We start from the raw sequence: 14527 nt of genomic DNA, 5'->3' as shown, positions 1-14527 counted from the left end.
TTCAGGAAAAACTGTTAACAGCCCCATCACTCCCCATCCCCCGACACTTCCCCACGCCACTCATCCACTCTTTTGACAAGTGAAGATTTTCACACCGAGCCCGAGCCTCTTTCAGAGGTTGTAGAGAAACATCGGCGGGCGTGCAAGAAACAGCCATGCTGAATGCAGTCCAGAGCTGCTGCTTTAAGACCTCTGACCATGCCAACATCCTCTTCACCTCACAGTCTCTGGCTAGCTAATAGTTTCTCCTTCTTTCCAATGAAAGCTTTACCTACATAGGTAGCTTCTGTTTGCCTGGGAGACGAAATGGGTCATATTAACAGTAACACTTGGTTTATGGCCCTCATCTCCACCCCCGACAGTGGGACCTCAATTCCTCTCCAAGCCTCTCCCATCACCAAGTTGTCTCACACGGGCTCACAAACAAATGAGCTCAACCTCCACTGTCTACACAGCCACACAAGACCCCTTCTTCTCTTGTCAGAACCATTAGTCGAGCCACATCCACAGGGCACGTTGTGTCAGGCACTGCAGGTCTGTGTGCTACCCACAGCTGCCGGGCATCATCAGCACTGGGGTCCACTGTTGCCTCACATTATTGCCACCATATGCACTTTCAGTTTATGTGGTTGAGGTTTTTTTTAGTCCCTGCTTCCCCTTTCCATCATGTTACATTTCTAGACTCAGGCACGAGACCAGGGGAGGGTAGAGAGCTGTACTGGAAGATAAATATAACTTGTAGATGTTTTTCTGAATTCATAATAACTGTATTCATAACTGAACACTAAAGCCGTGTCATTGTGCCCAACCCATCTGCCTGTCTTTCCCACCCCCTGGTGTTCATGTTCTATGTTAATCCTCTTTTCTTGAGGGACGGGATATCATTCTGAGATCATTAGAACGTTACAAAAAGCCTCTGGCTTCCGTCTTGCTGGCCCTCTCTCTTTCTCCTTCATTCACTTGCTTCGAGGGAAGCCAACTGCCATGATGTGAGCCCCCCTATGGAGAGGCCCATGTGGCAAGGCATGAAAGGAGGCCTCCAGCCAGCAGCCAGCAAGAAACTGAGGCTCTCAATCCAACAACACACAAGGGACTGAATCCTACCAACAACCACGTGAATGAGTTTAGGAGCAGATCCATTCCTAGTAGATCCTGAGACCACTGCAGCTCTTGGCTTAACACATTTCCCCCACCCTGTGGGACATGCCTGTCTCCCACATTGGTTCTTCACACTCCCTTCAACTTTCAGTTGCTTTTCCCAACACATTATGTCTCCTCGCCTGTGTCCATTCCACTTCCTCTCTATATACCTCTTCCCTTCCTTCTCTCTCCCACCTTCTCATTGTCTGCCAAGCTTCTGTTTATCCTTCAAGTTCCAACTCCAGAATTACAGCCGATATGAAGCCTTCCCCCGAGGTAGGCCGAGGTTCTTTCTTCCATACCTCCTCTGCCTCCTGTAAGTCCTCCACATCATGCTGATGGCATTGAATTATAATTTTTGGGTTTGTGAATTAATTGGGCAGAAGTTTCCCTTAAGGACAGGGACAATGTCTATTAATTAATATCTAATTTCTCAGCACCTAGCTCAGTGCCCAGGTCTTAGTTGGCACCTGTAGGGGAGGAAGAACCATTCCTCTACCCTCTAGGTCCTTCTGGCTGGCCTAAGGATTAAACTGACATGAGACAGAACAACAGGAGAAAATCAAACAAAGTTTAATAACATGTATACATGGGAGAGACCCAGGAAAACTGTCACCAAAATGGCCGAAGCCACCACCTTAAATACTGTCTTTAGCTAAAGACAAAGGAGGATGTTGGAGGTCGAGGTTTGGGATTTCAAAGAGGAGGAAAGCAATTTACATGGAGATGGAAAAGCAAACGTTTGATAAACAAGTGGTTTGGGGGCCATCTATAGACAATGTGAACCGAGAGACATTTGGTGAACAGCATGTACTGGGTGCTGCTGCCAGATACCTGGCACTGTGCTCCGTGCCGGGATATGGAGATAATGAAGCCACTGCCCCTGACCCCAGTGAAAACTAGGGCTGGGAGTGACCCAGACAAATAAGCAAGGGTGACACCATGTAAAGAGGGAGCACGCAGGGTCAGTTCTTGACAGGATGGATCGAACCCAATGTAAGAAGATCACTATTTCCCACTGGGCCCTTGGTGGGTGGGGATCAGCTCAGGCTGTTAAAATATAGACAGAAAGTCCAGCTGAGACGGTTGACACAGCCACTCTTTACTAAGGGTTTCCCCCAATACCCCAACGAGGAGGCTTTGCTAATTAAGAGCTGAAACACCCACTGTTATCCTTGAATGTTTCCATTCAGTCGTCCTCACGTCCTCTTGTTGATTTTATAAGACTCTGTGTGCAAAGAATTCAACCAGATATGATTCATTAAGTCAGGCAGTCATTCAATAAATATTTATTGAGTGCATACTCTGTGCATTGGGGATGCAGAGGTGGACAAGATAGACAACATTCCTGTTCTCCTGGAGCTTACATCCTAGCGGGGGAGATAAGTAACAAGTAACTAAATAAATATGATTATTACAGAGCACCACGGTTGCCATGAAAAAAATAAACAGGGTTGTCCACTGGAGACTAATGGAGGAAGCCCTCTTAGAAAGAGTGGCCAGGAAGGCACCTCTGAGGAGTGACATCTGAGTGGAGATCCAGATGGCAGAGAGGTAGCCATGCCCATAGCTGAGGGAAGAGCATTTTGGGCATAGGGAACAGTGAGTGCAAAGACAGACACTGAGGAGAGGTGCCTAAAGCTGGAGGGTTTGCAGACCTCCTTCTCACGCTCTGATGCAGGAGACCACGTTCTAGGCACCTGCCTTGTCATGGAGCTATGATAGGGCGTATTGTTATTTTGTATACCAGCAACAAGTGGCACAGCAGTTAACAAAAAATATTTTTCATCCTCTTGCAAAAAAATATTATTCATATTCTGAAACTTGCAAGAGGCCCATATTTTGCATGTTAATAGAATATAGAGCCAGAAGAGGTGTCAGAAATCATCTAATCCAACTTCTCATTTTAGGTGAGAAAACCGAGGCCCATAAAGGTGAGATGAAAGCTCATGGTCACATGACTTCATAGGGGCAGCGCTGAGACCAGAACTCCAAATCTGGATTATGTGTGCTCTTTCCGTAAGGGGTTAAGGATGAAATATTTGTAATTGGCAGGCACCCAAACTACTTGTATTAATGTTACCGAGCACAAACACAGGTTTGTTTACCCACCGCACAGGATGGGGACAAAACCTGGAAGGCCAGGCTTGTGTCAAGGAAAGAGGTTAATTTGGGGTGACGTCAGTGGGGAGACAGGAGTGCACATTCAGAGGAATGTGTCTACGTGCAGGGAGGGGGTGGCAAGGTAAGGGAACCTGCAGGTGAGTGTCCTTGGTTGTCTGCTTCTGTGATGGATGGTGGATTCCAGCACTGGGAAGCCGAGGAGTTGGAGTCTGGGTAACTTAGTTTCTTGATATTCTCTGGACATCAGTTTTCCTGCAATAAACTTCAAGGACCCGTAATTAGCCAAGACTTCAGTGTGAGGCCACCTGGGTTTTAACAATTTGAAACTTCTATGCGCACTGTGTGAGGGGAAGGTCCGTGGTCTGATCTCAACACTAGGTTCGCAGATCTGTGAAGCTCAGGGATACGAAGGTTAAAGAAATCGATATTTACCAGGAGTGTAACTAAAGAAGCAGGGAACGGGGATGGGTGCTTTTGGTTTTAACCTCATGTGTGCTGGGGTCACTGCAGGGGAACTGATATCAGCGCTGGTATCATTCAGTACTTGTTTCGAAAATGATAAACCTGATTTTTCCTCCTCTCTAATTTCTCCCACTTAGTTTCCCAGCTAGCTTGAAGCTCTTCTAAACTCAGCTGTTGAAAAGGAAGCAACGTTGGACTAAGGGTTGTTCTCATTCCCCTTCCCTGAATGGGAAAGCAGTGTGTGTAACACGCTTTGGCCACCAGAGGGAACTGCAGGCTCCTATTCAGAGTAGACAGTCTTATTTCTACAGGTGAGTTCTGAGTGGCAAGAGAATCTTGGCTGAAGGTGCAAGGCTGAGTCCGGGCTGAAGGAGAGGCGGGACTGGGGCTCACACACCTGTTGCCCACACCTGCTCCCAGGCCTGGCCCACAGCAGCTGAGTGAAGTTAGCTCATCTCTGTTGATCAACACACCTGGGAGAGCCAGATTTACAAGCTGACCAACTCCTACACCAGGCAGCATTTATAACAACAGTTAAGGCGGGGTTTTGAGGCTAGGCCAAAAAGATTAGGACTCACGCTAAGGAAACATGACCAGAGCTTACGATGATCATGACTGTAGGTCGCATGGTGTGAGCTATTGACCACTTCCCAGACTGTGAGAATGGGGGAGGCCCCCCTGAAAGAATGGAAGACACCAGCTTAGGAAAAGCTACATACATGGGGTGAGGAGGGTCAGTAAGGGCAATAAATTTATGAAACCATTGACTCCAAGCCTGATGACCTACAGATCCCAAGCCAGTTTTGATGAGTTGAAATTCGTGCATGGAATACTGCTAGCAGACCAACAACCCCTGAGCGTCTGTCTGAGAGACTCCCGGGCCGGGAGCAGCGTCTTATAAGTCTTAAACTTTGGGGCTTCTGTCTTCGGCCACTGGGACCCTGGCTGCTCTTTGGTGCGGATAGTGGAGTAAAGAATAAAGAGGAGCATATGTAGAGAATGCAGCATTTCCTCTCAGATGCCAGATAGCCACATCCCAAGGTATTAAAGGAAGGGAGGGTGTGCGCGTGTGAAGAGGCTGGTCCTCTCCTAGTGCTATGACTTAGGCAAGTGGCTTAATTTCTTGAAGCCTCTGTTTTTCCATCTGTCAGAACAAACATCGACCAGAGGACCGTTTCGCAATCCGCCAGAGCGGAGGGGTGCAGCGGGAGGAAGGTAGACCGACCGGTCCGGCAGGGGGCGGGGCTGGCCGGGGGCCGCCCCCTCCGTCCCGGCCGCCCATTGGCCCGTCTCGGCAGGCGGAGGCCGGCCTGCGGGCGGGCGCGGGGCCTGCGGGTCCCCGGGGTCGGGACTCTCGCCGCAGCCACCGCCATGGCCGGGCGTGTCCGCGGCTCCGCGCGCGCGCTGCTCGCCGCCCTGCTGGCGCCGGCGCTGGTGGCGCTGCTGGTGACGCCGGCGCGGGGCCGGGGCGGCCGGGACCACGGGGACTGGGACGCCGCCGCGCTGCTGCCGCCGCTGCCGCCCCGCGAGGACGCGGCGCTCGTGGCCCGCTTCGTGGCGCACGTCTGCGACTGGGGCGCGCTGGCCACCGTCGCCACGGAGGAGGCGGTGCGCGGCTGGCCCTTCGCCGACGTCCTCTCGCTCAGCGACGGGCCCCCGGGCGCGGGCAGCGGCGTGCCCTACTTGTACCTGAGCCCGCTGCAGCAGGCCGTGAGCCACCTGCAGGTGAGCGCGGCCCGAACCATGCCTCCCCCGCCGGCGGGCAGCTGAGTCCCAGGAATGTCGCCCGCGCCCTGGGCGACGCGCCGGGCGCGAATTCTTTGCCAGCCCTGGAGGACCTCCCTCCCCTGAGTCGTCTCGGAGTGGGGCGTCTCGTTAACTGGGCTCTTATTATTAAAAGTTTTGCAGAACGTACAGATTGGGGGGTAGTTAGTTAAGCGCTTGGTGTCCATGGCTTCGGGGTTTCTCTTTCTTAATCCTTCATTTCTTACTCCTCCTTCTGAATTAATTTTCCCCTCCTCAGCAAGAAGGTAATATACAGGGTGGTGGACGATGACAGTGCTTTTTGCCGTCGTTAGGCCTCCTGTGCACGTGAGTTTCCTCTGCGGGGAGCAGAACTGAAGGGAGGTCATCTCCTCCTCACCCTTCGCCCTCCTTTTGGGGCAGGCTGCCCTCCTTTTGGGGCAGGTTCGGGTTTACAACTCGCTGGTGGAACCCCTGCTGTCCCAAGAGAGGGGTCACAGACAGCGCTTGGGAGGCGAGAGCCATGCAGTGCGCCAACAGAGCCTGATTTGGTGGAGGGTCGTTGGAGAAAGATCCCAGCTTTGAGGTTAACTGGGAAAGTACAACATTGTGGATAAAGATGAAAGAAACTGATACTTGATTAAGCATCTGTGGTGGGCCAGGCCGCCCTTCACCTTCCAGACGTCTTCCATTCATCCCTAGATAACCCCTGAGGTGGGTGTTACTGCAGAAGCACCTGCGGCTTAGGAAGGTTAAGGAACTTGCCCAGAGCCCATGGCCAAACTGGATTTCACCCCAGGTCCAGTTGCCTTTGAACTGAATATGTCCCACAGACCAGTTTCCTTTGGCCCACACAGAGTTCTGTGTTGTTTTTAATAAATTAGTTACCAACCTTTGAAAACTGAGATTTCAATTAAAACCCTAAATGTCTAACTTCTTGAAAAATTGGAAGATCTGTGGCTCTGGAGGCCTGCATTTGCTGAGCAAAAACAGAAGCAGCTGCCTCCTTTAGCCAAGGCACATACACAGTACAGTTGCCTGGGAAGACCTACAAATGCCATGCCAACGGGCCGGCCCGGTGGTACAGCGGTTAAGTGCCCATGTTCTGCTTTGGCAGCCCGGGGTTCAGGGGTTCGGATCCTGGGTGTGGACATGGCAGTGCTTGGCAAGCCATGCTGTGGTAGGCGTCCCACATATGAAGTAGAGGAAGATGGGCACGGATGTTAGCTCAGGGCCAGGCTTCCTCAGAAAAAAGAGGAAGATTGGCAGTAGTTAACTCAGGGCAAATCTTCCAAAAAAAAAAAAAAAAAAAAAAAAAAAGGCAATGCCAAGGCATTTTATTAAAAACGCATTCAATAAAAAACAACCCCCAACTGCCAGAATCCCTCCTTGATGCTTCTAATGGGGGGGCGGGGGGCGGATTGAGAACCACTTCCATACAACGATTATATTTAATTTAAACTTGTGCCCATATTATTATCCCCACTGTAGGAATGAGGAAACTAAGACTCAGGTGCAGGGACTCAGCTGTGGCTAGCCAGCTCATGGCTGTCAGGTAGAACTCCAGCCCAGGTCCTTGACATCTCTAGAAAGAGGCAGTGGTAAGGAACCTACCCAGGACTTATAGTTTCCATGATGGCATCAAAAAGGCTTGGCCACATCAGAATTAGTCTGACTGATTCCATCAATCAACCAGTCAAGGTTGGTTAATACCGTCCACTTTTTCTCCTCCTTCTGACCTGTGTCTTTTCCCTGTCTGCCCCTGTCCACCCTGCCCACCAGATTTACATGAGCAAAATGCAACTCAGCATTGCCCTCTGCCTGAAACCTTTAACAGCATCCACTGCTTACAGCTGCGTAAGATTCACCTGGGGTGTTTGTTTAAAATGCAGGTACCTGGGTTGGTAGTGGAGCCAGAAATCAGCATTTTAACGAGCTCTCCAGGCGGCTGTTCTTGGAAAGCCCTGACGGACGCCAGCCTACAAAGTAGTCTTGACTCCTGAGCTTGGAGTTGAGTTACCCTAACTCTGCCCTCCGCCTCCTTCCCCTCAGAAAGCCTCTCTTTCACGCACGTTGGGTTTCTCACTACTCACAGTCCTGCCTTAGACTTTCCCCTATACAACCTATAGTTGTATATACAACTATAATACAACCTCCCACTCCTGTCCTGATTCTGAATATCTTGTAAGGCTCTCGTAGTTTCCACATCACTCCAGGCTATGCTGACAGCTCCTTACACCGAGCTTCGAATACATTTAACTGTACCACTCGCTTGGCAGTTAGTTATGCACTGCCTTTTGACCTCTTCTCTGTCTTTGTTTTGTGTTAAGTTTTGTTTATGTCTGACTTTTCAATCAGGTTATAAACTCAGAGAAGGGAGAGACCTTAGCTGAATCCCACTCTCCCTTTTTTTTTTAGTCTTCTATAGACGTTTTGCCTAATAGTTTATAGAAAGCAAATATTTGGCTAAAGGATTTCAAGGAGATCTCTTTATGGCACTATTTTGATGAGTCACTGTGAAAGGGCAAAATTTCCCACACAAGACATTTGGAGTTTAAAGTGCTCAATGCAACGTGTGGATTTTGCTGTAATCTGTCAACGGTGCCTTTTATGGAGCTGATTTCTGAATAAGAAAGAATGAGAAATTTTGCTTGCTTCACTGTTTGAGTCCAACAATTCTTCTCTTGTTGCTGGAGCAGGAGTGAGCTACTTCTCCCATTTTGAAATCACATGACAATTTCTGCTAGCATAAGATAACCAAGAAGCATGAGTCAGCTACTTCTTGCTTAAATTGTACAATTAGCCAGTTGAGCAACTGTGGTATTTTTATGCGCTACTTCCACATTAGAGTCTAACCTTTACATCTTTCAGTGAAGGCCATAGCCCAGCCTTGTGTTTGGGTGGTACTATAATTATATTTCCTCTCGTGAATATGGGACAAATTAAGAATTTAAGGGAAAAAAAGTGTTAAAAATAATTCTTACTGAGTCAGTTCATTTTAAATATGACCCCTCCCCCACTTTTGGAGAGAGGGTCAGGATCAGTCTCTCGTCCAAGTAGTGATTTTCCTGAGTGGAAGGTGGTGGTTTGTAATTCATTGTGTGATGGAAGAATGGTCAAGCTCTGAGGACAGTGTGTATACAGCTAGTGAAATGTATTAGCTCTCCAGAGACAATGTTTCACATGAGAGGGTCTTCGTTTTCTCTCTACAGGAGAATCCGCATGCTACGCTGACCATGTCTTTGGCACAGACTGACTTCTGCAGGAAACATGGATATGATCCCCAGAGTCCCCTCTGTGCTCACATAATACTGGCAGGAACTGTTACCAAGGTAAATGGTGATCCCACAGGAGCAGAGGCTGGTGTTAGAAGAGCATCATATTATCAACAACGAAGGAAGAGAGATTTTGAGAATAACATAAAATTGATTTATGCTTGAGATACAGAGGTGGAATACGTTCTAGTGTATAATTTCATGAAAACTCAATGTTTTAATCAGTTGCTTTCATTTAAGTGTTTAGTAAGATATCTATGAGGAAAATGAACTTTTTCTTTTGAGGAAGATTAGCCCTGGGCTAACATCTGCCAGTCCTCCTCTTTTTGCTGAGGAAAACTGGCTCTGAGTGAACATCCATGCCCATCTTCCTCTACTTTATATGTGGGACGCCTGCCACAGCATGGCTTGCCAAGTGGTGCCACGTCTGTACCCGGGATCCAAACTGGCATACCCCGGGCCGCCGAAGCAGAATGTGCGCACTTAACCGCTGTGCCACCGGGCTGGCCCCAGAATGAGCTATTTTTTGAAGGCACACAGATGTAGCAGCTGTGAAGTGTCTGTATAAGGAACGTCTGCTCAGGCAAAGCTCACCGCTCCCCGCCTTGTTTTAGGCTGTGGGGTATTTCCCGTGTTTGGCTTCCTCGCCTCCGTATGTGGACAGTGGCTGAGAGCCGAGAGCATCCTAGGGAGACTAGAATGGAAGTGTCCGGTCTAAATTCTGGAAGTTCGTTTAGACAGTTCGGATGAGAGCAGGAGGGAGGAGGTTCAGTAAAACCATGGGCAGGGCAGAGGGCAAGGTTTCACGAGCACTGATCTCACTGCAGGCCAGCAGATGTGGTTTCTGACCTTGTCAATCATGAATGCTCAGACAGGTTTTATTCATGGTCTGGAAGGTCTGTGTGGACACATCTCTAGCTGAGTGTCCAGGGCAGGAGAAAGGAGGAGGGGCGGCAAGTGCTCCTGATTTCCATGGTGCTTCTGAAGACTTCTTTGTGTGCACGCATCTGCGTCTTTCACGTGTGCTGGTTATGGGAGAAATGTGCCAATGTTATATGGCGTAAGCAGCAGTAACATTTTATTATAGTATCTTGTGCCAAAATTACTGTGTAACGATGAAAATTGGTACCGATGGTTTCCCACTTCATTAGTCTGTTATCATTCACATTTGAAATCTTCATTGTTCTCTGCATTTCTCCCAGCTTCCTTTCTTTGCTCTTGAACCCTTAAGTTTGAGATCAGGATTTATAGTAGATCTTAAAAGTTCTCCTCACAAGAAAAAAAAATAGAGAATTTTTAACTGTGTGTGGTGATGGATGTTACCTAAACTTATTCTGGTAATGATTTCATAATGTATACATATATCAAATCATTATGTTGTGCACCAAAAATTAATACAATGTTTTATGTCAATTACATTTCAATTTTTTTAAGGAATAAAAATTTTAAATCAACATTTATAATTATATAAACTCTTTAGGATTTGAGAAAACAAAACGTCACTGCTGTGAGAATGTTTATCTTACATATGTCCTTTAGGTGAATGAAACAGAAGTGGACTTTGCAAAGCGTTCATTATTCATTCGACACCCTGAGATGAAAACCTGGCCTTCCAGCCATAATTGGTTCTTCGCTAAGTTGAATATAACCAATATCTGGGTCCTGGACTTCTTTGGGGGACCAAAAATAGTGACGCCTGAAGAATATTACAACGTCACATTTCAGTAAGTATTTATGCGTCTTCCACCTTTCTAATATTGCAGCCCTTCGGTCGTCCTCAACCTTCTTAAGCAAAGGGGGTCTTAACCATTGCATGCGCTGTGGGCCCCTTTGGCAGGCTGGTAATGCCTACAACCACCCTCAGAATAACATTTTTTAAATGCACAAAATACATAGGATTACAAAGGAGACCAGCTATATTGAAATACATTTATACAAATATTTTTTTAATGTGTGGTCTAGTAATATGTTGGCTTTTTAACGCACATGTTGAATGCTGAGGTCTAGTGGTGAGTGTATAGCTTTACTTTCAGAGTAGTGAGGACTGAAAACAGTATTGTAAGAGATCTTTGACGACTTCACGTGATATGAAAGCATCCACAGTTTCTCTATTTCTGTTGGTGACAGTCACAGTGCTATCACCGCTTTGGTGTATTGCCTACATTCATCATTGAAGGAAATGATAAATTTCAGTTAGAGCTAAATGAAAAGGAAAACGTTTTCTTTCATCACAGACCCCCTGAACTCTATCTGCAGGCTTGAACGCCAGGTTGAGGTCCTGTGTTAAGACTTTGCTTGTGGGGCCCTGGATGGAGCCCAGTTCTGCCCCATGACGGCATTTTCTCACGAGAATCAGTCTTGGTTGCTTCTGGACTATGAATGATCCACAGCTGAGTCTGAGCATGTGGCCCCATCCCCTTCAGCCCCCAGCCCTGTGAGTGCCTGTGGGGCTGTGTGGCTTATCCCACCAGGAAGTGGACACATGGAGGGGGGCGGTTGACACCAGAGGGGCCAATGGGAGAGAATGAAGGAGGACAGAACTGGGAAAAGGACAGGGAAGAAGGATGTCTTCCGATGCCTTGCAAGAAGGTCAGGGTTGGAGTGAAGGAGTACAGGGACTGGTGCTTTTCCCAGTGACACAGGTAACTGGCCTCTCTGACATCCTCGAGGCTGAGCCGGCGGTGGTAACGACACTGACAGCAGCATCGGGCATTGCTGGCTGGCTGGCTGCTACACTGGGTGCTTTACACGTATTAACTCCTTGGATTCTCTCCGCACCCGTCCCAGTTAGGGGATGATTTTCCTCGTGTGTAGGACGGAGAGCTGATGCACAGAAAAGTGAGAAACTTGCCTGAAGTCAGGCAGCCAGTGAGGGATGGTGCTGGGATCCAAATTCTGGCGTCCTGGCCCCAGAGCCTTCACCTGGCTTGTTACCATTACGATCTGCCCCCCCATCCCCCCCCCCATTACCCCACTGGCAGCCGGGGGCCTTCTGATCCAGTGTCGTTTATAATGTGCTTCCTGCTTGTAACGACCGACTGCTGTTTGTGGAGCTTAGGGCGCTGATGCTCAGCTAGACTTAGAGGCTGTAGCTCCTTTTAGGGCTTAAATTCTTAGCATTTATTTATCGTCTTATTCTAGTGTAGGACAGTTCCATGTTGAACTATTGACTCCCCACCGGGACTCTAAATTTCTTCACAGCAAAGTTCAGGTTTTGTGTTTATTTTTTATCCTGAACGTGGCCTAGTTCAGTGCATGGCATAGAGCAGCTGTTTAGTAAATACTGGCTACTTGTACAGCAGATAATTTGAGACAAAGGTTCTCAACTTCTTGTTTGAGTAAAGAATCCAGCAGTCCTGGTGTTCATTTTGCTGCTGTGCATGCAGGAGAGAGGCGTGGGCCAGTCATTGTCTCTGGGCTGGCAGGGCCACCTTCCTTTATGAGAATGTGGAAGTAGCAATTACAACGTTATGACTGGGCAGCAAATTATCAAGGAGGACGGCCAGTATGATGACAAGCCCGCTGTCGGAGGTGAAAGTTCACTTTCACGGGACGTGACAATCTCTGACGTATAGTTTCTCTGTATAAATAACATGCCCAAGGGCAATGCTTACTTTAATAGCGAAGTAAAAATTCCCATAAGTCTCCATGCTGAATAAGTGAATAAAATAGATAAATTTGAGGCTCCCACTTTATTACACAGACGAGTGAGCCTTTTCTGCAGCTCAGAGATAAGAGGGAGCATTTTCTCCTTGTCCAGTGTGTGACCTCTTCTGAGGCAGGACTCCAGAATCCCAGGAACGGGCAGTGCCTTCAGGCTGATGTTTCTGAACACGGGCCTCTGCGTGTTACCTGTCTGTTTCAGAGGCCAGGAGTGGGCCCCCACCATCCCACCCCGCGATGGGCCGCCAGAGCTGTGTAATAGCCCGTGCAGTGTCACAATGGTGTCTGAGAGGGCTGAGTCCTGTACCTTCTTGGGGAGTGCTCCCAGGGGCCTCACAAGCATTCTGGGGCTTCCCCAAATGGCAGCCACCTTGCCCGGCCCACCCAGGTTAGATCCAGAAGATGGTCTTTCTACAGATGCCATAAAACCTCTGCATCCACTCAGATGGGGTCTGTCTAGAAGCTTCAACACAAGTGCTGCTTGGTAGGGGTCCTGTGGGGCCAGCTGAATGTGGTTCACCTCACTGGACTGTTGGGTCAAGACCCCACAAACATATTTGCATGCTGAGTGGCAGGTTAAAATGTTTACATGGAGAATTTGCTGACATCCTTGAGTAAGCAGTTCTCCTAAGCGTGAGCAGCTGCCTCCTATAGCTGTGGGGTCTGAGCAGCAGAGTGTTTGCACCAGGCCTCGTCTCTTCTGCGGTGCCCACGTGTTGCCTAGCAAGGACAGAGGTGACGAGAGGTCACGGATTACAAACTTGCTCGGTCTCCTTTACCTGGAGAAGGATTTCCTGATAGCTGGGGTCGAGGGCACCTGCCCAGCTGGACTCAGGGTGGTCAGGCACTGGCTAACTGCTGCTCTTTTGCCCTAAAGCTCGGGACCCCGTCTGCTCTCAGCAGCTTTTGTCCTTTAAACCTTCGGATAGCCCTGAATGAGATAACCACAGCAGCATTTACTAAAGTGTCAGCACCATGCTTGGAGAGGAGGGGTGCTGGCCAAAATGAAGATTCCTAGGCCCAGCCCTAAACCTGTTGATCCCAGAACTCAGGAATCTGCATTTAACCACTCGGGTGATCCTTCAGTACATTAAAGCGGGTGAAATTAACTCAAAATCTTAAACTTTTAGATCAGAAGTTTCTCTAGTCTTTCCCTAGAATGAATTTACTTTTAAGATTTGTCAACCGAGTTGAATGAAATAATTCTTTCTCCTCTCTCTCCCCTTCTCTAGGTGAAGCAGAATATGGAGAATTTAGCCACATGTGTGAGGTTGCTTGGGGTGGCTCATCAGACTTGAAGGGCTTAATGTTTCTCTCTGGAAGGATCCTGCAAGATTAGCCACTTGTCTTTCACATGCTGGTTTGTTTGCTTGCTTGCTTCTTTACAGGAATAAGTGGCCCTGTCACTGGATTTCTTGAAAGATGTGGTTGCTAGATATTTTTTTTTCATATTTTGAAGCCATTTTCTTAGAGACATGTCTTATTATGATCAAAGAAATTCTGTCTCATCGATTCTGAATAGTTTCCCAGCGGTGCTCCTTGAAGAGGGGCAGGCCCCAGGCTGGACTGCCCGCTGGCATTTGAAGGTGCTTGAGGGTGTGTATGGGTCCCTGGAAGCCACTGTCCTGGGGGAGGGCGTCGCTCACCCCGGCTGCCCTGAGCCTGCAAAGGGGCGGGCTCCTGTTGTAAGTGCCCGAATAAATCTTGCCAAGACATGAAACCCAAATGGGGCTGCCTACTTGTGGCCCATTTACATCTGACAGTCCTGGGTATTGTTGATCCAACACAGGGCAAAACTATTAAAGAACTTTGTTTCTGTTTTTAAGTTTTCAAATCTGGGGCAATAATTACCTAGAATAAAAAAAGTTCATAAAACTTTTCCTGAATTTGATTTCCCCACCTAAGTGGAGACTGTATAATTTGTTTCTTCCACCCAAACACACAATCATACACACGTACAAATTATTATTATTCTTTTGCCCCAAAATGGGATTGCAAAAGAAAAAGAAGGAAGGAGGGTGTTCTGTGTGTAAGTTGTTTCTCATTCCTTGATAAGCAGAGTTAACCCAGACATGAGTCACCTCAGCTGGAGTCAAACGGCGCCCACCCCCCCCCCCCAC

General features: G+C 48.2%; 1 protein-coding gene across 2 annotated transcripts; it reads left to right on the top strand.

Moving 5' to 3' along the window:
• The first annotated feature begins 5051 nt into the window (after positions 1 to 5051).
• On the top strand, positions 5052 to 14298 carry CREG1 (cellular repressor of E1A stimulated genes 1). 2 transcript variants are annotated; one of them, XM_046683609.1, is made up of 4 exons: positions 5055 to 5451; positions 8682 to 8801; positions 10284 to 10468; positions 13640 to 14298. In XM_046683609.1, exons 1-4 carry the CDS (start codon positions 5098 to 5100, stop codon positions 13641 to 13643), a joined length of 663 nt encoding a protein of 220 aa, XP_046539565.1. In that variant the 5' UTR covers positions 5055 to 5097; the 3' UTR covers positions 13644 to 14298. The 2 variants fall into 2 exon arrangements, with proteins under 2 accessions (XP_046539566.1, XP_046539565.1); XM_046683610.1 differs by lacking the exon at positions 13640 to 14298 and having other exon boundaries at positions 5052 to 5451; positions 10284 to 10472.
• The last annotated feature ends 229 nt before the right edge of the window (positions 14299 to 14527 follow it).

This window comes from Equus quagga, chromosome 13 (assembly GCF_021613505.1).
Source record: "Equus quagga isolate Etosha38 chromosome 13, UCLA_HA_Equagga_1.0, whole genome shotgun sequence".
Lineage (NCBI taxonomy): Eukaryota > Metazoa > Chordata > Mammalia > Perissodactyla > Equidae > Equus > Equus quagga.
Note: the sequence above shows the minus strand (reverse complement) of the source record. Positions and strands in the feature narration are given on the sequence as shown.